At 43.3% G+C, this 22626-nt stretch overlaps 1 protein-coding gene across 7 annotated transcripts in view; it reads left to right on the plus strand.

The window, feature by feature from the left end:
• The window catches only part of TPD52 (tumor protein D52), a 126652-nt gene that overhangs the window by 49580 nt on the left and 54446 nt on the right, over positions 1-22626 (plus strand). For 5 of the 7 annotated variants that reach the window (XM_064154618.1, XM_064154619.1, XM_064154612.1 and 2 more), the window contains 3 exons: positions 3857-3898; positions 5753-5801; positions 6778-8249. In XM_064154618.1, the coding sequence (XP_064010688.1) occupies positions 3857-3898; positions 5753-5801; positions 6778-6894 (208 nt within the window). In that variant the 3' untranslated portion in view covers positions 6895-8249. Of the gene's footprint in view, positions 1-3856; positions 3899-5752; positions 5802-6777; positions 9225-14067; positions 14250-22626 lie in introns of those variants that run through there. The other 2 variants (XM_064154617.1, XM_064154616.1) reach the window with 2 other exon arrangements.

Below are 22626 nucleotides of genomic sequence, written 5' to 3' on the forward strand. Positions count from 1 at the left end.
CAAAACCTTGGAGCTGTTTTCTTTCATGAAGACCAAGTTCATCTGGGATTCAACCTGTGAATTTGAGTCCCAGAGTTATGTGGTTACTCAGGTGGTAACAGCATTAAAGACTGTGTGAGACTGAACTCGTAGGCAGTTTTAGAGCCCAGGTTCTTTGCTGAAGATGAGAACTGACTGGAACAACTACTGAATATACAGGTACATACTGAGCAACCTGAAGGTGTCCCTGCCCACAGAGGCTGTGGTCTGGAACTCGATGATTTTAAGATCCCTTCCAACACACCATTCTGTAATTCTGTTATTTTTATTCTTGAACTCTGATGTGACTCCATCATGGCTTCCCATTTTTCAGCTCTAATGGCTTGATTTCTTCTGTGTTGGGCTGTTCCCACATGTTCCATGCAGCAAATATCACATGCAGGCCTTCACTCTTGCACTGCAGAATGATTTCGCAGGGAGTTGCGAAAGAGAGCAAGGCAGCTGGTGGGGTGGTGAACTTGGAAAGCACTGAAACGGAGAGGAAGAGAAAGGACTGATAGTGCAAAGTCAGTGCATTGTAGCTTCCTTTCTGTGTTGGTTCCCTCTGCTTTTTTTTTATAGGGCTAAAATTGAACTCTGCTCCTTCTTGGATTTCTTCTTGGACCTTGACAGGCTGGATGGGTGGGCAGAGGCCAATGGGATGAAATTTAACAAAGCCAAGTGCAGGGTTCTACCTTTGGCCACAAAAACCCCAAGCAGTGCTACAGGCTGGGGACAGAGTGGCTGGAGAGCAGTCAGGAAGAAAGGGACCTGGGGCTACTGGAAGATAGTAGCTGAGCATGAGCCAGAGGCATCCTAGCCTGTATCGGGAACCATGTGGCCAGTAGGACAAGGGAGGTTACTTTTCCCTTGTACTCAGCACTGGTCAGGCCACACCTTGAGCCCCGTGTCCAGTTCTGGGCTCCTCAATTCAAGAGAGATGTTGAGGTGCTGGAACGTGTCCAGAGAAGGGCAATGAAGCTGGTGAGGGGCCTGGAGCACAGCCCTGTGAGGAGAGGCTGAGGGAGCTGGGGGTGTGCAGCCTGGAGAAGAGGAGGCTCAGGGCAGACTTCATTGCTGTCTACAACTACCTGAAGGAAGGCTGTAGCCAGGTGGGGGTTGGTCTCTTCTCCCAGGCAACCAGCAACAGAACAAGGGGACACAGCCTCAAGTTGTGCCAGGGGAGGTATAGGCTGGATGCTAGGAGGAAGTTGTTGCCAGAGAGAATGATTGGCATTGGAATGGGCTGCCCAGGGAGGTGGTGGAGTCACCGTGCCTGGAGGTGGTCAAGAAAAGACTGGTTGAGGCATTTAGTACCATGGTCTAGTTGATTGGATAATGCTGGGTGCTGGGTTGGACTGGATGATCTTGGAGGTCTCTTTCAACCTGGTTGACTCTATGATTCTCTTGTTACTTTTATTGTCCCTTTCAAGAACTTTAGGTGAGCTATCCTGTCCTTGTGTGCAACAGCAGCACTTTTGCCAACCAGCAGTAGTGCTGAGACACAAGCACACCGCAAACTTCCAGCAGTCATGACTTTGCACTAGGCTTTTCCTGCACTGCATCCATATTATGGATCAGAAGTCCTCATCTTTGCCCTGTTCTGAAATGACACAATGACTTTCTCTACTTGCTGTAGAAATCAGATATGGTTATGGACTCCTAAGCAGCATCATTTATCAGCTGGAAACCCATTAACAACGGCATCTGAGTTATGCTAATGTGCTCTTCAGCTTGTGCTTTCCAGGCAGGGACCTCTGCTGTGCCTCCTTGGGCATTCTGAAAATGTGAGGCAATGCGGTAGCTATAAATATAATCATGTAAAGGATAAGAAAGCTTTTAATGCAGAACAAAGTACATGGCAGACTGGAGAAAACTTACTGTGCCTTTTTGGGGTTTATTCTTTTATTTTTTAAGCTAGAGATTTACTTGTGAGCATTGTAGAAAGGGCTTTTCTTCTTCAAACCACCCAGCATGGTGGCCTAGTTAAGGGAGTGCTTTGATGCAACTTTCTGTCATCTTGAAGAGAGACACAAGTTCTTCTCTTTGTAAAGCTTTGCAAGGCTTAATTGTGTGTCTTTGTATTACCTGAGGAACAGATGGTTTGACATTAAAAGATCAACTGTGTTTATCTGATCCAGTTTTCTGGCAAACAAGATCATTCTGTGATCAAACTACATGCCACCTATAGTGACACTTCACAAAGTGGATACTGAGTGTATGTAAGTGTACTGCACAACAAGTAAATCCTTTGTGAATCTACAAATGGATCTTTCATTAAATGATCCCTGGGAGATTAAACTATTTTTTTTCCAGACACCTCTTAAAAGACTTGCTTTAGGTTGCTGCTTTTCAGCATGAGCAGTTCTACAGATTGTAAATCAATATGGGGGGGAAAAAGGTAAATCACATACTCTTTAGCCTTGAGGCTTCTTGCAGGGAGGCATTTTCTGTAGGGTGAGCACAAGTGACTAAAGGGAACTCATTAGTATCACCCTAGTTCTGCATTAAAGCTTGGCATATGGCAAGACCAAAACTTGTAGTAATCCACATCATAGCAAGGAATGTAAATGTACTCCAGAAGACAGTCAGCTTCTCTGGGCTCTGGAAAAGCTTGTGGAAGCCAAACCACCTGTGAAGGGGAAACAGCAGAAATGGAGCTGGGGAAAGGGATGAAACATGGGCACACTGCCCAGCTGGTTCCCAGTATGTGCCTACAAACCAACCTTCAGCTGTGCATCTGTTGTGAGGGATCCCAACCTTAAGGGGCATCACACATCTTTGTGTATCTATTGTTTTATCTATCATTGTGTTCTACTGCTGAGCCTCCAGAAGTAATTGCTTAAAACTTACTGTGCAGTGAACACAAAATCTCTTTGCTTCTCTGAATATGTCTCCTGTTGTGCTGAAACACCCATTGCAGTTTTGGAAGTGAATCAAATGTGAGAGATCCCTTCCAGCAACTGCCCAGAAATTAGAGGTTGGACCAAATGACCTCCAGAGGTCCCTTCCAACCCCTACCATTTCACATTTCAACTATAGTTACAAAAAACTCTAAATGGCAGGTTTTTTTCTGATTTACTGGTGTGATATTTGACAAGAAACAGCTAAGATTCATCAAGAGTAAACAAGAATTTTTTAGAATATGGAACTAAATTAGATTCCAAATGGTCTTGGAAGTTATTTAGGAGCTCCTTAATGTATATCCAGTTAGGAAGTCCTTAATCTATATCCAGTCACTTTCTAGGAGTAGATGTGTGTGTTGTCACTAATCAAATAGTAACTCCATAGCAACACTGGCAGGTCACAGAAGAGGACTGAGACTAGGACTTTCCCTCCATCCCCAGCATAAACCTGTTTGTGACTAGAGATGACTGTGCCTGCTCTCACTAGATATTTTATGTTGATGAGTATGGAAATGTTAGACAGAAGTGAATTGGAAGCCTTATGAATATTGGAATAATTCTTTCAGTGGGAAAGTTATTTGATTGGTAACTCTTGAATGTTCATTTTCTACTTGATCTGATGAAAACCGTCAATGCAGCATGACTCACTGAGAAGCTTTGTGAGCAGACAGACTGTTGCAGCTCAGCAGAGTCTGTGCTAACAGGCATGGCACTTGAATCTTCCGAAGACAGGAAAAAAAGCTGTTTTGCAGCTTTTGCTCTGGTGTACTTGTGTGTGTGTGCATGGCTAAGCAACTTAGGAAAGCAAAGCCAAGCAGTTGCTATGTAAGACTGCTTTGCTCTTTACCAAAGACGATACCTCTTAGCCAATTCCTTCTGTCTGTCACTTAAACTAACTTCTCCTTTTCTTTTCTCTTAATGCTGCCATTTAGTATCCGCTCCTTACAACATTCCATTAGCATGCCTATTATGAGGTAAGGTGTGCGTAATCAAGTTGCTGGCTCTGTTGGTTTTCATGGATGGAATAGTACCAAACTGAACTTAGGTCAGCTAACATGGATTTAAAAGGAAAACAAAAGGCTCACCCAGCTTTCTAATGGATTTCATGTACTAACACATGGGATAAAATTTGTTTCTGCTTAATGGTGGTGGTTGTAGTACGTTGGGAGTGTGACCACTGTCCTGGTGGTGGGAGAACTATAGCAGCCTTTCCCTGCCTGTTGGAAATGTCACGCTACTAAATGACTCCAAGTTTAAAAAGCAACAGCTTGGCATCTGTTTTAGAGCAATGAAAATGAGTAACAAATACTGTGGTTTCATCGAAAGTCTGTTGCTGACTGGGAGTGCTTGCCTTGCTTGGCATTCTCTCCCTTCATCTCCTGAGACTGACTGACACAGAGGGAGAGAGCAAGATAAGTACAGACATGTCACAGTGTGCTTTCCCAAATGCTGCTAGGTGTGGGTGACCTACACAAAGGGGGAAAGGAAGCTTAAGACCTCTGTTGAAAAATCTCTCCTATCTTTTATATAACGATATATTTTGAAGTCTGCAACAAATCCTTAGTCATAGAATCATCCGAGCCTGCTGAAGGCAAGCATTTTCCAACCTGCATAAAGGCTGAGAAGGTGTACATGGATTGCATGGATTTGCAAATGGCAGTGACAGCTGCTTGGAGCATTAAGCAACTCTTCTGACCTTAAATAATACACTGGTCCCCAACACTGAAAATTCCAGGCCGTCCTGCTTGTCTTAAGCAAAACCTAGCAGTTGAGGCCATATATTGAGTACTGTCCCCAGTTTTGGGGCCTTCACTACAAGAAATACCTTGAGGTGCTGGAGTGGGTGCAGAGAAGGGCAACAAAGCTGGTGAAGTGTCTGGAGAACAGGTCTGGTGAGAAGCAGCTTAGGGAACTGGGGTTGTTAAGTCTGGAGAAGATGAGGCTGAGAGAAGACCTGGCTCTCTACAACACCCTGAAAGGATGTTGGAGAAAGATGGGTGTTGGTCTCTCTTTCCCTAGTAAAAGGTGATAAGGCAAGTTGCACCAGGGCAGATTTAGGTTGGCTCCTAAAAGAAACTTCTTCACTTAAAGGGTTGTCAAGTCTTGGAGCAGGCTTCTCAGGGAGGTAGTTGAATCCCCATCCCTGGAGGTGTTGAAAAGAGGCAGAGATGTGGTGCTGAGGGACATGGTTTAGCACCAGTTTTGTCAGGTTTAGGGAATGGTTGAACTTGAATAGTTCTATTGGAAAACACCTTTAAAGATTTGTAGTCATAACTGTTTTCAGTTCTTAAAAGGCAAGAGAGAGGCTTCCTTAGATTGAACACATTAGTAGAAAATGCCCCTGTCAATCATGTTCTGTTAATACAGAACCTTTGAAATTAAACTAGTTCTCCTGTGATTAGTGAGAACACTCTGGTGACAAGCTGTCTTCAGCTAGAATATACTAGGCTAACCACAAATCATGACTAAGCTTTGCTGAACAAATCCTTTGAAGTCAGAAACCTTTTTGAAATCACTGGGACTAGTAAGCTAAAGCTAAAATACTTGCTAGTTCTCCCTTCTGTGTTGTGATGAAAGATCCTTTTGCTGAGCCTGGCAGTGCTTAGTTGCCAGAGAAACAAAATGCAACTTGAGTATGTTTGAACTTCAGTTTTGTAGTACCTGGGGACATATCCAGATCTGAACTATTCTTAGGCTACCCTTAAAACAAGGAACGAGCCTCAAACAAACAAAAGTCATATTGATGTTGGAAAAAAACAACTAACTGCTTGTTTATAGACTAACCAGATTTGAGCTTAATTCTGTGGTTCCTGTGTTTATTTTTCTAGAAATTCTCCTACCTTCAAATCCTTTGAGGAAAAAGTTGAAAACTTAAAGGTAAGCATTACTCAACTACGGTGATTGTGGAGCTGTGGATGTGGACAAAAACTGAAGTGCCCTTAGGGTAGGCTGTTCATTAGTGATTGGTAAGCTGCTGAAGGTGCTTAGATGAGGTCTTTTGAAGTACTGTGGAAATCGTTTGTCTGCCTAATGAAAAACATGGGCTTCCTGCACCTTTTCCAGGAGGATGCCTTTAATTAGAAGGACTAACAGGTAGCTAACCTGCACAAGCAGTGAGTATAACGTAGTGTTATGTGTAGTACCTTATGTAACTAGTATTGTGTATCCAACGTGGTCTAGGCTTTTAAGTGCTAGAAACAACCATTAATAGCTTCTCCAGGTTAAAAATATCACTTTAAATTCACTAATGCATGTAATTGGAACCAGATTTCACAGGTCTTGTGGGCACACTGGGCTGGATGAGAAACATGCAAGTGACAGCATGGGGAGCTAAGGTCCTTGGCAAATTAACTGTCATTAACCCTCCTGCCATGTCTCGGGGAGTGTGCTGTATAAAGAAGTGGAAAGACAAACATGTTACCTGGAGAAAGTAAATTAGTTGCTGTGCTCTTAGAAAGTGGTGTTGAGCCTGAAAACTGTTCAAGGTTTTTGAGCAATACAGAGGTGAGTTTCAGCTCTGAACCTTTCAAAGCCTAAAAGGCTTGCAAGGCTGTGTGCCTCTGTCTGGTTTTAACTGAAGGTGCACCAATCTCCAGACTCACTGGCATCAGGGCTGCTTCATGTATCTCACAGCCCAAGAGAGACTGCTGTGTTAATCTGCCAATAGTGATTATTTTCCACACAATACCCAAAGACTTTAGATGATTATGGAGGTAGCTCAGTCCTGGAAATGCTGCTCTGCTGAAGAGAGTCACTAAGGTTCTTCATGCAGAAGTAGTGTTTTTATACAGGTCAGTGTTTTTGATGTGCCAAGGAACTGCAATTTTACACTGAGGCTCTCTCTGTGTTCCAGTCTAAAGTTGGAGGAGGCAAACCTGCTGGGGGAGACTTTGGAGAAGTTCTCAACTCTGCTGCCAATGCCAGTGCCACAGAAACAATTGCAGAACAGACGCAGGAGGAGACCCAGTGAGATTCCTGCCTTTCTCCTGCTACCCACTGCCAGATGCTGCAAGCAAAAACAAAGCACAGTTGTAACGTTCCTTGCGCTCTTTCCACCAGATGTGCTTTTACTTAGCACGTAGATATTTTACCAGATTAACTGATACCAAGCTTGTTTGTGGGTTCAAAATATTTTTGAAACTAAAATATGTAGTTTGGGGTTTTGTGTGGGAAGCAGAATTTTTATGCCTTTCAAGCATTTAAAGGACTTATCTGTAGTTTGAAGGCAACCTTTAAAATATAGCAATGAAAAAGCCTCTTTTGAGAAGTTAATTATACTGTACATAAACTGTGGATACATAATTTCTTTGGAATCTGTAACTTCTGCTCAACTTAATCATTATGAATCTACTGCTGCTGCCAAACTGAAGCGTGTTACTTTGCTCCCTTGTGATTGTTTCAGTTAAGTGTTTCCTGCAAAGGACACCAGATTACGAAAATCACTTCAAACTCAGGAAAGGACTTCTGCTTTAGCAGGCTTTAAACAAGTTATCCATAGGAGGATCACACATGGGAAGGGACATAACTGTCTTACGAGCATGTTCCTCATCCATTTGTGGATAGGGTAATACATAACATCTAAAACTTCCTGATTTGTCTGTGGATTATCCACCTAGGAAACTTCTGACCCTTGTAAACGGGAGCGAGATGCCCAGTAGTGCTGGTTTGAGTCAGTAAAAACAACTGAAAGTGTTATTTTATGAACCTGATGTTAATGTGGTACATTCATCTGAACTTTTCACCTTGTGAATAGAGTCATCTTAACTCACATGTGGTGGTGTCACATCTACACTAACAACGCACGGACTGTCATAAACCTGAGCGCAGAAGTGGTTCTTTTCCAGGCATCAGGACAATTGCTCTCAAATGCTAACGTTTCCCTTGTAGGCTGACCATCAAAAACACCTGCTACACTTCCTTACATCATTTTGTGTTAAAGGCCTGTGCCACTGGCACCCTTGTTCCTGTCTGAGACCCCAGAAATCTGTTCTGAGGGGTGTACGGTGTCATAACCCAGCATAGCTCTCCTACAAGATCTCTCCTCCTGCATCTTGCTTTATCTGACGTGTTCTTCAAGTTCCTTGTATTTTGTCTGCTTCTGGCACATGGTGTTGGCACGGTTAGAACTTTTGGCAAGTGTTTTATCACCGTGCTTAGAACTGGAAATGAGTTTTGAAACGCAGGTGTGGAATCCCTGAAAATTCAACTGCCACAGAAGTTTTTTTTGGGGGGAAGCTGGTTCCTTACAACCCTGTTAGCATGTCAGATGTAATATATATGCTGAATTACATGTGAGAAGCTTAATAAAAGTCTCTATGTGAGGAATGTTTGTCCTGTGAGTACAGAGCATTACATAAATCATGGGGGGGGGAGGGTTATATCTTGTTGAAACAGTCCTTTAAGCTTGGTTTCAAAGTAGTGCTGATCTGTATGGGGAATCTACGTGGATCAAGTCCAGGTTGGCTTTTAGTGGCTTATGCAAAACTGAACTACCCTGATGATGCTCGTAATTGAAGAGTAATTCCTCGGCAAAAGAAGGGAGAATTAAATGACGCAGTCGGAACTGAGCTCTTCCTTTGTAGGGTCAGTCTGAGACACCACCCCTGCCATAGCCCTTCTCTTTTAATATCGGCTGAACAGAGTTGTCGTAATGGCCATCTAGTTCAGATTTGGGCTTTCTGGCTTGGCTTTGTCGGTTTGGTTGTTCGCTCGGGGGTTTCCGTGGGTGGGTTTGTGTGTGGGTGTGTTTGGCTGCCTCCCTGGGTTCGGGACATCGTCTGTCCGGCTTCGCAGCTGCGTCTCTCGAGGGCAGGCTGCCTCAGGGCGGCTGTGGAACGCCGCTCTCTGCTCAGGGCTGGGTGCGCTCGAGTGGCAGCCAACGTCGCCGTGCTTTTCCCTATGGCAGGGCCGTGTGCCGGAGCGGGCGGACGGTTCCCGCCTACCCTCGCAAGCCGCCTGGGGCTCGTCGTGTGGGACTGTCGGACCCTGCCGCCCAGCCGCTACCTCCCGCCCTCACCCAAGATGGCGCCGGCCGCGGCTCAGCAGAGCCCGCCGCGCCTGCGCCCGCCCTGTGACCCTGCCCGCGGGCTGACAGTTCGCGCTCTGCGCCGCACGCAGGCGGCGATGGCGGCTCCTGGCTGGGCCCTTCCGATCGCTCGGGCACGGCTGCGACCGTGGCGGCTGCTGGCGGTGAGGCGGTGCAGCGGCGCCCCGCCGGCGGGAGCTGCGGAGGATGGGCCCCTCACGCAAAAGACAGCCGAGCGGCCGGGCACAGCCACCGCGTACCCAGGCCCGCGGCAGGTGAGTCCGCGGCGGGGTGGCCGCCCGTGCATTTCTGTGTTCCTGCTGTAGAAAACGTACAGGGAGTTTCGGGTGCGCGGAATGCGAGGCGCAGCTCTGTGGGCAAAACTCTGTTCTGACTTTTGCAGGCGGGCAGGGAGGGTGCGGAAAGTCTTTAATTAAAATTGTTTTAGTAGGTCAAAGAGTCAGGCCGGAGGCTGAGAGACCTGCGGTGGGAATGTGAAGGCTGGTAGCGATGAAACGCCTGTGGAAACTCCTGTGTGTGAAGGTGGCGAAAGAAACAGCGGCATGGGGTTGAAAGAGCAGTGTGGATTAACGTGGTAATGCCGTAAAGAAGCCCTGTGAGGGGAACTGAGGTTGTTTAGCCTGGAGAAAAGGAGGCTGAGGGGAGATTTTTCACGCTCTGAGTACCTGAAAGGAGCGAGGTGGGTGTCGGACCCCTCCCTGTCAGCAAGTGATAGGAGAGAAGTGGCTTCAAGTAGCTCCAGGCGAGGTTTACATTGATTATCAGGGAAATGTTTTTAACTGAAAGTGTTAGAAAGCCCTGGAACAGGCTCCCCAGGCGAGTGATTCTTGTCTCTGTCCCTGAAGAGGTTTCAGAGGTGAGTCGATGTGCTGTTGAGGGCCGCAGTGTAGTGGGACTTGTCAGCGTTAGGTTAGTAGTTGGACTTGGTGATCTGAAAGGTGTTTCCCGATAAAAATGATTCTATGATACTGTTCTTGGGAGTGAAATTGAAGATTGTGATGCATTTGTCAAAGCCTGTACTCTGAAGTCGAGTGCACAGATGATTTGTGAGGAGCAGGCCCTGCTTCTAAGCAGCAGGAAGGCAGCAGGCCTGTATCTTAGGTACCCTGTGTTTTCCCGTGGCTGCACCGTGAGAGCAAATGTGGAGAGGTAATAGTGAGCAGCAGTCTGCTGCTGAGGTTGCCGTTAGATTGTGGAGCAAAGGAGATTACTGTGCATTACTGTTGTCTCCCAAAGGGCATAAAGATTTGCTCTCAACTTAGTGTATCACTGCTGAACAGGAAGAGCCTCAGAGATGTGGTGAGGCCTTAAGAGCTGACGTCCTTCAGCCATGTGTTGTACCCAAATGGTCTTGCCCGGCCTACTCCAGTGTGTGCTTGTCGTGGGTCTGTGGGTACGAGAATGTAAGTGGGTAAAACTTGTGAAGGAATGAGTGTGGGTTGAGCATATAGAGAGCTTTGGTTGAAAGATGGCACCTTGTGCACTGATTTTTGTCTTGCTGATTTTCTGGCAATGTTGCCATGGCTGTTCACGCATACCTAGGGAGTCACCAAAAAAAGATTGTGTCAGTACTAACATACCCCAGAATATCTCTTGCAGACTGAAAACCCCAGAGCTCTGCTTTTCTCTCAGATGGAAGTGATTCTGTACTGATCTCCATCCTTGTCACTCTTTTTCTGACTTCTCCAGTTGTGTTTGACCATACTGGGGGCTGGAGTTGCTTGGAATCTGCCTCACAGGATATAAAGATTGATGCTGGGAATTAATTAGCAGGGCTCTTTTAGTGTTGGAAATAGGGAGCTAGAAATGCCTCCCTCACTAAATCCAGGGCCTGACAGTCCATTTTGCAATGCAGTCTGTAACACTGTTTTCTACTGAATATCCACGCTGACAAGACTGTGTCAGGGTGAAAAGTGTCTGACTGAGGGTGCTGGCATAGGTGGTGTCCACAGAAGAGTATGGGAGACATGGAGTTGATCTAGCTATCAAAGATACTGATCACTGCTTCAGGAACTTGAGGAGATTGATTTTGGGTTTTTTTCTGTTGAAATAAGATGCTAGGAATATATTATTTTCTGTTTTTATTTGCAAATAGTCATCAAGCCTTTGAAGGTTCTGAACTAACATCAACATCATGTGCAAATGGCACTACATATACAAACGTAAGTCATGTGATAAAGAAGTTGGACTAAGAATGTAAAATGAAGAGCTGGACAGCAGCTCTGGATTTCTCTGTGCTCTGCTGAATTACTTCCTGGGCTGCACAAGAGGGAAAACCAGTAGCTTGCTTTGCAGTGAAACAGTGATGTTAAAAACAAAACAATGAGGTGGGGATTGCCATGAGTCTGCTCTCATGCTGTTCTTAGCCTGGTTAGCCAAGTGCTTTCTGAGCTCAAGGGCAATTGATGATTATTCACTCTTTGGTCTTTTATGAGCATGAAGAAGAGGGAGTGGATTTTGGGGAGAAGTCGGCAGTGGGAAATAACAGTTCTCTGTAGTTCTCTTAAAATCAGCTTTTCACCACTTTTAACTGATTGTTGATTGCTGGGACATGAGTAAGTAAATTTTCCACAGCTGAGAGCAGCCCTGACTTAGTGTAGTGTAAAGCTAGGTAATGCTTAAGGGAGGATTACAGAATGCTGCTGCAAGAATTCCAGGCATTAGATGACCTTTAGAGAAACTCCTTCAGGGCAGCAACATGCTGCCCTTAAGGGAGAGTGTGGTGGCTCTAGCTGCAGTCTTTTTTCTGAGGTGCCATTCACGTTCTGCTCTTTGAAGCAGGAGAAACATGGTGTGGCTACTCCTTTATTCGAACCACAACCAGAGGAAAGCCTGTGTTCCTTGTCTCTGCTGGCAAATAGGTACAAAGTACTGCGTGGCTTTCGGTGTGCACACACCCTGTAAAAATAGATAGGTTATTTGGGTCTGTGATGTGTCTATTTCTTTGCTGGGGGAAGAGGTGATTGATGTCTAAGGTCTGCATTTGAAACTGAACCAAAAAAGGGACACATTTAAAGCCCTCCTCTGTGGAATTGCTTAAGGGGATCTTGTAGAAATTAGGAAATGCTTTAGGTGCTACCTATGTTGGCAATCTGAAGTGGTTTGCCTAATGAAATGGGAAACCTTTGCCGTTTGGGAAGGATGTGATGAATTTTCTTGCTATGGGTAGAGTAGTGGTTATTGAGCTATGTTCTTAGCTGCATTACCAATGCTTGAAGAAAATATAAGAATTAAGTAACTAACAAACAGTAAATTATATATTTTTCCTGTGCTGTGAATTATAAATAGTCTAAAACGGTTTTGAAAATGAGTGACATAATTTGTCCAATATATTTTGAGGTGGAAATGGGTTATCACTGTTAGCTTTGCTGCTGTGTTGTAATACATGTTACAGCGTGATAAAACTTTGCTGTTGGTTCATTTTAATATTATAGTAACAGGATACAAACCACTGTGTGAATGGCAGAGCTCAGTGGCAGGAGCAGAAATGTGGTGGTTGTTCCTCAGTGGAGATCTCCAGGTTGGTCAGACTGTGATCCCACCGAGGCCATCAGGCAGGGATGCTGCGGCCAGCTCTGGGTGAACCTCTGCGCCTGGCTCAGCAGAGGGCATTGCTTCTTTCTAGATGGCTCAGGGAAAGCAGCTCGTTTGAGGCATTTTCTATTTAGTTCCTTGAATGCTGTGTTTTAGCAGAGGGAATTTATTAAAAAGAAACACAACTCATCTCTAAAGTTCAGCTGGAAGGAACTGCATTGGTATCAGTACATCATCATAACTGATATCTGAAATAGTGGCATTAGAAATTTTTCTTCCACAAAATGACATAGTTTAATTTTTTTAGCCACAGTTTCCTGAAAGGATTCAGAAATTCAAGGAGAGCATCTGTATCTTTAAGTGCCTTCTCACTATCTTAAAAAAAAAGTCACTATTTATGAAGAGAAGAAAGTAAAAGGTATTTTAGTAGCTGATACAAAGAATTGCCTCATCTCTTCATGTTTTAATGGAAAGATTAAAATGTATACCCGTGGGTTGTGTGTTAGGTGGGGTTGGTCTCTTGTTCCATGCAACCAGCAATAGAACAAGAGGACACAGCCACAAGTTGTGCTGGGGGAGGTATAGGCTGGATGTTAGGAGGAAGTTCTTCCCAGAGTGAGAGATTTGCCATTGGAATGGGCTGGCCAGGGAGGTGGTGGAGTCGCCATCACTGGGGATGTTTAAGAGGATACTGTTCTAGTTGGCTCGGTAGGGCTGGGTGATAAATTGGACCGAATGATCTTGGAGGTCTCTTCCAACCTGGTTGATTCTATGATTCCCTTGGGTAGATGAGAATCTTACTGTGAAGATAGCTGATCCCAGCTCCTTTGGGAACTGGTGCAGGGACAGGCAAGGAGTATGTATGAATAAGTGCTAGCAGGGGATAACATGAAAATCCATGGACTTGCATGTTCAGGGTCTTGTAGGAATGGCCTCTTGGTTCCTTATTTATCTTTTTACATACATTGCATAAAATAGTAAAAACATTTAAGCAACTCTTAAGTGATATGAATGTGTTTCCTTTCCTGATCTTGATGAAGAAATGCTCATATTTGAAAGACGTGTGATGGAAGGATACCCACAGCTCTATCAGGAGACCAATCCTGGATGTGCTTGCTGCTTTGGCAAAATTAGTTTGTTCTTTAAAATGGTTTAAGTATTGCATGTTGTTAAGTAGCTGGAAGGTACTGATTCTGTTTTGTTTTCACTAAGGTGATAAGAGTGATGAGATTTTGTTTTCAGGAGATTGCTGATACTGGGAATGCATTTTTAAAACAGCTTACCTAAGCAACAGTAGAACATGCAGATGTTTTCAGTGCAAAGTTTGCCCTTGGGTGTGACTGAATTAATAAAAGCTTTACCTTTGACGTGTAAAATATTCAGGTTTAGAGAAATCTACCAGATACCTTCTTGAAAGTCCTACTAAGACCACACTGGGCATATGGAACCTTTGCTTGAAATGGAGTGAAGAAAGCCTTCTTGTGTGTGTATTGTGAATTTAATTTGATTTCTCCTCCAGAGGGAATGTTTGTGAATGAATTTTTAAATGTTATTGATCTGTAGGCTCCTTCGGAAAAGTCGGAATCCTTTGCTTCCATGTTGAGACGCTCTCCTTTAATCCAGATGGGACCTGCCAAAGACAAAATTGCCATTGGTCGAATATTCCATGTTGTAGAAGATGATCTTTACATAGATTTTGGTGGCAAGTTTCACTGCGTGTGCAAAAGACCAGAAGTAGATGGAAAGTAAGTAATAAAGATATGGTAAACAATGAACATGTGTGAACAACACACCAAAATGCTTAGCTAATGGGAGGTGACCACTACCTAGACTGAGCTTGGATCGCCTGAATGTGTCTTATGGTTTAAGCTAGAGGAGTTAACCTATTGTGTAGAATGAAAGTGTGATCACAAATAGCTCTGAGTAGCTCGGACATTCTTGTCTTGAATATGTATTCCTTTGAAAATTTACATAACAGCTGTCTGTGTTATTCCAGTTTATGATGGCCACTGAATATTTTATCACTAAGCAAAGAGGAAATCAGCATCTTCTGAGTTGTTAAAACAAATGCTGTTTATTGAAACACTTGAGAGTTCTGTTGGTGTTGAACTTTAATCTCAAGCCTCCTTGGGCAGGAAATGTCTATTCTTAACTTGAGGTGATGTACTGAGAAGTTCAGACATGACTTGCAATAGTAATGTTCCCAGTAGATGATTAGTGCTAATGTGATCAGATACTTCCTACTACAGGAGGTGATTTAATATAGATTTTGGTGGTAAGTCCTGAACTAGATTGGTTGTGCTGGAACTTAGAACAGTTGTGCTGGAGAATGCAGTATATAGAGCTGAAAGATAAGAAAGCAACATGCTGGTGGAAATGGTGTTTATAAGATTTCTAAACTCTTTAGCACCTTATATTTATGTATCATTCAGAGATATCTCATCTATTTAATTTGCCTTTAGGTTGCTTTAACACTTAGGCTTTAAAATGTAGGCAAAATGCCACATTTTGTAATTAATGACATTGGAATGTCTCAGCCTATCTCTTGTCGATCTTTTATCCTTGAGAGTGGAGGAATATCTTTGTTAATCTGTATGATTGCTGGGTCCAAACCAGTGGCTATGGTTCCTTTGACAGTTTTGAAAGAGATGATTTGTTTTGAATAAGGTTGAACAGAAGTAATCACACATTTGTGTGCAAGCTTGTGAAGGTATATAAATACTCTGATAGAATGCTCAGCTTCATTTTTGTGTCAGGTGTATGACGTTCAGAGCAGAGGTAATTGATGTCCCAGGATGAACTGAGTCCTTTGTGCATCTGGTAGCAGGCTCCCTCAGCCACTCCTCACAGGGCTGTGCTCCAGCCCCCTCACCGGCCTTGGTGCCCTTCTCTAGACACGTCCCAGTATCTCAGCTTCTCTCTTACATTGAGGAGCCCTTGAGTACTGTGTCCAGTTCTGGTGTGGCCTAACCAGTGCTGAGTACAGGGGCAGAATGACTTCCCTGGTCCTGTTGACCACACTATTCCTGATACAGGCCAGGATGACATTGGCTTTCTTGGCCACCTGGGCACACTGCTGGCTCCTGTTCAGTTGACTATAGATCAGTGGCCTCTTCTGAACACCTTTTCATGTCAGGTCAGCTTCTTGTTACAGAATAAAAGCGAGTCTTGAAGCCCAGATTTCCATTCTGCTGCTTACCTTTCTTTGTTCCTTTCCTTTTAAGCTCTGTCTCCAGTGGCCATTATGGCCATGGCTGCCACCACGTTCCCAAGCAGTTCTTTCTTCCCCATGAGAAGAATTCGCAGCAGAAGATTTGCCCTGGTTTGGCTGTCTGGTATCTCTAGCAAAAAATGTCACCAGGGCACTGGCTCTGCATTAATTGCTTCCCTTTGTGTTTGTTTCAGCATGAGCAGACATAATGACATTTGAAGTCCCTTGTGAGAATGAAGGAGATGATTTCTAGTTCAATAAAGCTTCAACTGCACCCTCTTCCTCATCAGACAGCCCATAGCAGACATTCACTGTCACCCTGTCTTTGGTCTTTGATTCCATCTCATAGCTCTCAACTGTCTTTGAACAGTTAACTTCATGCACTCATGTTCCTTCCTTGCATCCAGGGCAGCTCCCTTTCTGTTGTCCCATGTTTGCTTGTGTGCTTCCTCCTGGACTTGGGGAGCAGGGAACTTACTGCATTGTCTTCAGATTCCCAACTACCACCAACTATGATTCATTCACTTGATGAATGCTGAGTCCACCGCTAGAAGTATTGTGCAAACTTGTGCCTTTGCTTGTTGCTTTGATCTGCTTACATAGCACAGGCAGCAGCTTACAGCTTTATGGAGTCAAGTTTGCCTTGCAAAAACAAATAGAATCTGTCCATGGGATGGCCTCAGCCTATGTGTGAAGACTTAGTCTTTTGATGAGTGCTTACTTCTCTGTGGAAGGCACTAACTGCTTTTGATCACCAGAATAAAGGTCAAGCTAGTGCTAGGGTAGCTTCTACTGAAGCTTGAAAGGAGCTGGGTAGATTTTTGGAGTGCGTATTCACATCTGTACCAGCTTGCACTGGTGACTGCAGTAAGACTGTTCTGTTAATTCACTTGCTGACAGAAATGACACAATCACCACATTTTACACACATCCAATCAGTAGAACTGTTCATGGTACCATTTCTGTGATGTCAGTCTAGAGACCACAGCTCTTCTAGTACCTGTATTCTGATGCCTTTGATTTGACTGTATTGTCACTTTAGGTATTTGGCAACTCCTCCAAAACATTAGTTCAGTATCTTTTAAAGGGAAAATCCTTCTCTCTCGCCATTCATCTAAGGAGGCATCTCCATGCAGACGTGTACTTTAGATATTTCCTTGGTCACTTGACTCTTTTCTCACCAGAACACTACTGTTTTCATGATACTATATATAGATTTTCCTTTTTTCTTATAGAATATCCTTAAGTGCTAGAAGTTATTGGAAAAGAAGCCAACTCCTACCAGGCATGCTTGTAAAGCTTGTTCTCTTGGGCTGCTCCATTCTGATCGTGATCTCTGTGATTTCTTGGGATGTCCGAGTGGAAGATCCTGTAGTGCTACCACCATGTGTCCAGAAGAAAGGATTCCACCATCAAGGCTGTCTTGGGTAGATGAGACAGTGTCCCTCTTGAAAAATTTGAAGTAGCTACATAAAATACATTTTTTCCATCAGCTCTTCTCAAAGAAACCTTTTGAAAAAAGCCCCGCCAAAACAAACACTACAATGCATTAAGAGAAACCTTACAAGAGCAGTAATACAGAATTTAAATGGAAGAAACAAGTGAAGAACTTGCCAGCTGTTTTCTTTCACTTTTTACTAACTGCTTGTTGCCTTCTTGCCCTCTTTGGAAAAGCTGTTGTTTAGGATTGCAAAAAATGTGTTTTGGCATTAATTGAATGGAGACTGGAAGCTTGCATCAGCTTACTCAGAGACCAAAGATATCATTGGTAAAATCTGACTTGAGGTCAGGCAAGGATGAGTTTGGTTGTAAATGCCAACAAAGTTTTGTTACTTAGGATTTATTGAATGTGAGAGGAGCATTTATTGTCCTTATGGTTTCAAGGTCTTATTTAATATATGCTGTACTTAATTACTGTAATTAGTACAATTGTGATTTTTAATATGCTTTCAATGTTATAGTCCTAGACTTTTGAAAAGCCTTTGATACTGTTCCCCACAAAATTCTTGTAGACAAATTGGCTACTTGTGGCTTGGATGAGTCTCCTGATAAAGCTCTGTCTGGACAGGAGGAGAGCCCAGAGAGTGGTAGTCAATGGAGTTAAATCCAATTAGCAGCCAGTCACTAGTGGTGTTCCTCAGGGATCTGTGTTGAGACCATTTGTTTTTAACATCTTTATTGATGACATTGATTCAAACATAGAGAGTATCAGCAGTAAGTTTGCAGATGACACCAAGTTAGGTGGCAGTGTTGATTTGAATGAGCGTAGAGAGACTCTTCAGAGGGACTTGGATAGGCTAGATCAATGGTCCCACATTAATGGGATGAGTTTCAACAAGGCCAAATGCCAGGTCCTGCACTTGGGTCACAACAACAAAACCCAAGCAATGCTACAGACTTGGGGCAGTGTGGTTGGAGAGCTGCCTGGCAGAAAGGGATCTGGGGGTTGTAACAGACAGGCAGCTGAATATGAGCCAGCAGTGTGCCCAGGCAGCCAAGAAGGCCAAGGGCATCCTGGCTTGTATTAAAAATGTTGTGGCCAGCAGGAGTAGGGAGGTGATTGTCTCCAGTGGTCAGGCACTGGAATGAGCTGCCCAGAGAGGTGGTTGAGTCACCAACCCTGGATGTGTTTAAGGGTCATTTGGATGTGGTGCTTTGGAATATGGTTTAAGGTGATTCTTGTAGAGTAGGGTTATAGGTTGGACTTGGTGATCCTGAGGGTCTTTTCTAACCCGTCTGTTTCTGCGAGTCCATGATTTTCTGTGACTTAGATGCTGTATTAAATTTTGTGTTCTATGCCAACAAATGTAGCACTTCTGTATAGCGCACAGAGTTTATACAGATGAAAAAAGGTCTGTAGCAGAGGTGAGGTAACCTTTCAGCCAGAGGAAGAAAGTGGTGTCTTTTTTCTGTTATTTCTTTTGACATGCAGAGAAAATGAAATAGAATTTGAGAGCCAGAAAATGTGGGAAGAGGCTGCACTGACACTGCCTGTTGCATGGTCTGCACCTGTACTTGCATCAAAGCACAATGGCTTTCAGCAGCTTGCCAAAATATAGCGTTGTGGGACCAGCTTCCCGAAAGGATTAAACTGTGCCGGTGTAGTGAAGCTTTATTTTCAAAGGCTGCTGGAACCCTCCAGCAACTCCAGTGTTATCACACTGCAGGATCAGAAAGGCACTTCCTTTATGCTTGAGTCTGCAGCTGGTGCAGGGGTTTCCAGTATATCCTGTGGCGATTTCACTTGACACCTTCCACATCACACGGCAGTGCCAAACTGAAATCGCAGAGAAGGGCAGGATTCAGTTGATGCTGGTTGTGATTTAAAGCATGACAGCTTAATGAGCATCATAAAACATTGCCTGATGCTGCTTCTCTAAATAGTATTAAAATATTTGCACTGTTTGAGTGGCTGCCAGGGTGAATTTTATTGGGGAAACATTTTAAATTCCTCTCTTTTTGTTCTATTTAAAAAATATTTTATAGATAAGGGCAGAATGGAATGCAATTAAAAATAAAGTATCTTCTTAGCCTAGGAAATAAGAATAAGGCTAGCTCTGTTCTGGCACATCCATTACGTTAAAAGAGTCTTAAATTTAAGTTAATAGTGATAAGTGAAACTATTTAAAAGATCTTGTGAGATTAAGAGACTCAATTTCAGAAAAAAACCACCAAAACTGCATGAAGGGAGATGCTTTGAAGGGGGGAGCATTTGAGTAAGGCACCATTTGGTTTAGTTCCAGTTTTCATATTAAATGAAGCTGCTACACATTAAGCTGGAGGGTGAGTTTGGAGTTAACTACTCTATTTGGGTGCTGTGTGAACATGCTTCTTGAGCAATTAGTCCATCTTTCAACCAGACTGAGCTGCCTCACAGGCAGCCCCACCGAGTAAGCTACCTTGCTCTCCATGTGTGGCAAAGGGGAAGATGTCAGTGTGTGGTCAATTCTCCCTTTGCTTGCTGAACCCTAGTTTCCCTGATGGTAGTGTGCAATATTACTATGGAAATTAAAGAGATGCTGTTAAAGACCAAACCATTGTAACTCTTTTCCTTTTAATGAAGATCAGACAACTGGCAAGAGGCTGGCCCAATAGAGAGGCCTTGTGCCCTACTCACTTCCCAGTTAGTCACAGACAACAGGTTAAGCATGAAATTGATGCTTGTGATTCTTCTGTCACTGAAAGAGCAAAGGCTGCAGGGAAGTCTGAGTAGCAGTACAGGCTGCTCTTAGGATACAGATCTGGTGGCAGCAGAGAGACTTAAGAGAACCACAGAATCACAGAATTGTTTCAGCCTGAAGAAACCTCTAAGATCAGCTAGTCTAACCTTCAACCTGAGACCACCATGTCCATTAAACTTAACGACGTTTTCTTTGTAGTATCTAGGTCTTGCCTAACCTCTACTGTTCTGCTGACTGGAGTGGTGGTGTTCTGGCAGCCTGGCACATCCTACAGCTTTCATGTCAAACTTGGAATAAAAAAAAAGTAATTGATGTACTGTATAAAGGAAGCATTTCTTGCTACAGGAATGCTGGTTCTATGTTTTTGTTTTTACAGTGGCCTACTTCCTTTTTGTTGTCTGTTGGCCAGCAAAGTAGCATCTCTCTGTAGTGTGTAATTCTCCAGAGGAAATAAGGAAATTGCTAACCAGCAGTGAAAGTGATATAATAGTTGATGCTTTTGCAAGTAGTTTTCAGACTTGTGCAGATGCAGCAAAGCAAGTCATACAGAAGAGACTGAAAACCTTTAGAAATGTAGTAATTTGGGTTTTCTTTAGCAGTGCACATTGCTGGGTCAATGTGCACAATTTTGGATTTCTGTGGTGTAGTCTTGCTCAGAAAAGGGTCAAGGTCCACTGAGGAAAATGTTTTTAGTTCCTGTTTTTAAGTGAGGAGAATGAGCACAGAACTATACTAACAGCATGTTCTTATTGTATTTACGTGTTTGAATTGGGCATTAAATCAGTGGTTTCCTCCTGCACTACTAATTTTTTTTATCTGTTGTAGTTTTTATTTCCAGCAGATCTTGTTCTCACAAGTCTTTTTAGTGGTAACCACACTGTAGAAAACTCTTAGGAGGAGATGGACAAGATTATTAGCCAGTCTGTTACGTGCAATACATTCTCTTTCTTCCTTCCATCATCTTTTACTGCCATTATCACGTTCACTGTTAACTATTTGTACCCTTTCCAGGCTTATTCTCTGGATCCTTTTTTCCAATACTGATATTTCCAATGTGAATGCCATATAGTTACATTTATAAGTAATCACAGGTTTATGGTTTTATCTCTGTGTGGTATTCTAGAACTCAGTAAACCCTTTTAAATTATATATAATTATTGCTGACTTGTTTATCAGTGTTTACCTCTGAAGTGTTAGAATTTACAGTTCTGCTGCGTATTTTTAGCAGCCACCATGTTTTAGAGATGGCCATATTGCAGCAGTGTGCAATTTTTTCTCTTTCTAATGATGCTTTTTGACAATTATAATTTCTGTGCATTTACCCATAATGAAAGTAGAAATGACTAAACTTACTAAAATATCTATTAATATAATCTTATTTAGTCAGCTTACCTGATTTGTCACACAGAATTACTTCTAGTCTTGTCATCAACTTTTTTGTTTTGTTTGGAAAGACTTTCTGACTTACTAAAAAAAAATTAGTAGCTGAAGTACCCTGTGAAAATTTAAATTTATATGACAGTGGTTTTGTAGAATCTCAGAATGGTCTGGGTTGGAAGTGACCTCCAAACGCCATCTAGTCCAACCCCTTGTGCAATTAGCAGGGGCATCCTCAACTAGATCAGGTTGCCCAGAGCCATCTTGAGCCTTGTCTTGAATATCTGCAGGGATGATGCCTCAACCATCTCCATGGGGAACCTGTTCCAGTGTTCCATTACCCCCATGGTAAACTTTCCTTTGTGCATACAATTTGAAGTGATTTACATTCATTAGTGCTGTGTTGCTGACCACTACATTTGTAGTACTAAACAGCTATCTGAAATCAAAACAATCTTCCTCACCCTCCTTAGCTTCCAAGCTTTCCTACCCATCAGGTAAAGACCTACTTACTGGAGAGCAAAATTCCTCTGTATTTTGAAGGGTGAACTTACAGCATGTTATTTTGGAATAGTTGAATACTTATGACCTGGTAAGATTTCTGGAGTATAAAACAAAGTGTGCACACACTTTCCTGAATCTCTTCCAGTTTCTTTGATGGAAAACATAAGCAGACAGCCAGTCTCCACACTGGAAAAACCAGTTTCTTTCTGTGATTAAAATTACCAGAATGTCATGTTGAAATTCTCTGAGGACCACGGTGGTTTGCACTAGTCATCAGCAAACTTGTTTTTTTGGTACTCTGGTCAGCCTTTGGTCTCAAACTTTAACCAAATGCCAGGGGAAATGTTAGGCAGGACTGATCTTGTTGTCCTGTTCCCACATAGCAACATTTCAACTTGAAAACGAAGTCTAATTGTTTGTATTGAGGAGAGCCGTTGTGGTGTAACCCCAGCTGGAACTGCGCACGCAAGCACTCAGTAACTCCCCCAGTGGGTTGTGGGGAGAGAATCAGAAGGGTAAAAGTGAGAAAACTCGTGGGTTGATATAAAGGCAGTTTAACAGGTAAAGCAAAAGCCAGCATGTGCAAGCAAAGCAAACCAAGGAATTTGGTCACTGCTTCCCATCAGCAGGCAGGTATTCAACCATCGCCAGGAGAGATGGACTACCTGGCTGCTAGGGAAGACAAACACTATACTCTGAACATCCCTCCCTTTTTTCTTCCTCCAGCTTAATGTGCTGAGCATCATATCCCTTTGGTAAGTTGGAATCAGCTATCCCAGCTATGTCCTCTCCTAATTTCTTGTGCATTCCCTCAGCCTGCTCACTGGTGGGGTGAGAGGCAGAAAAGGC

This window comes from Pogoniulus pusillus, chromosome 14 (assembly GCF_015220805.1).
Source record: "Pogoniulus pusillus isolate bPogPus1 chromosome 14, bPogPus1.pri, whole genome shotgun sequence".
NCBI classification, from domain to species: Eukaryota; Metazoa; Chordata; class Aves; order Piciformes; family Lybiidae; genus Pogoniulus; species Pogoniulus pusillus.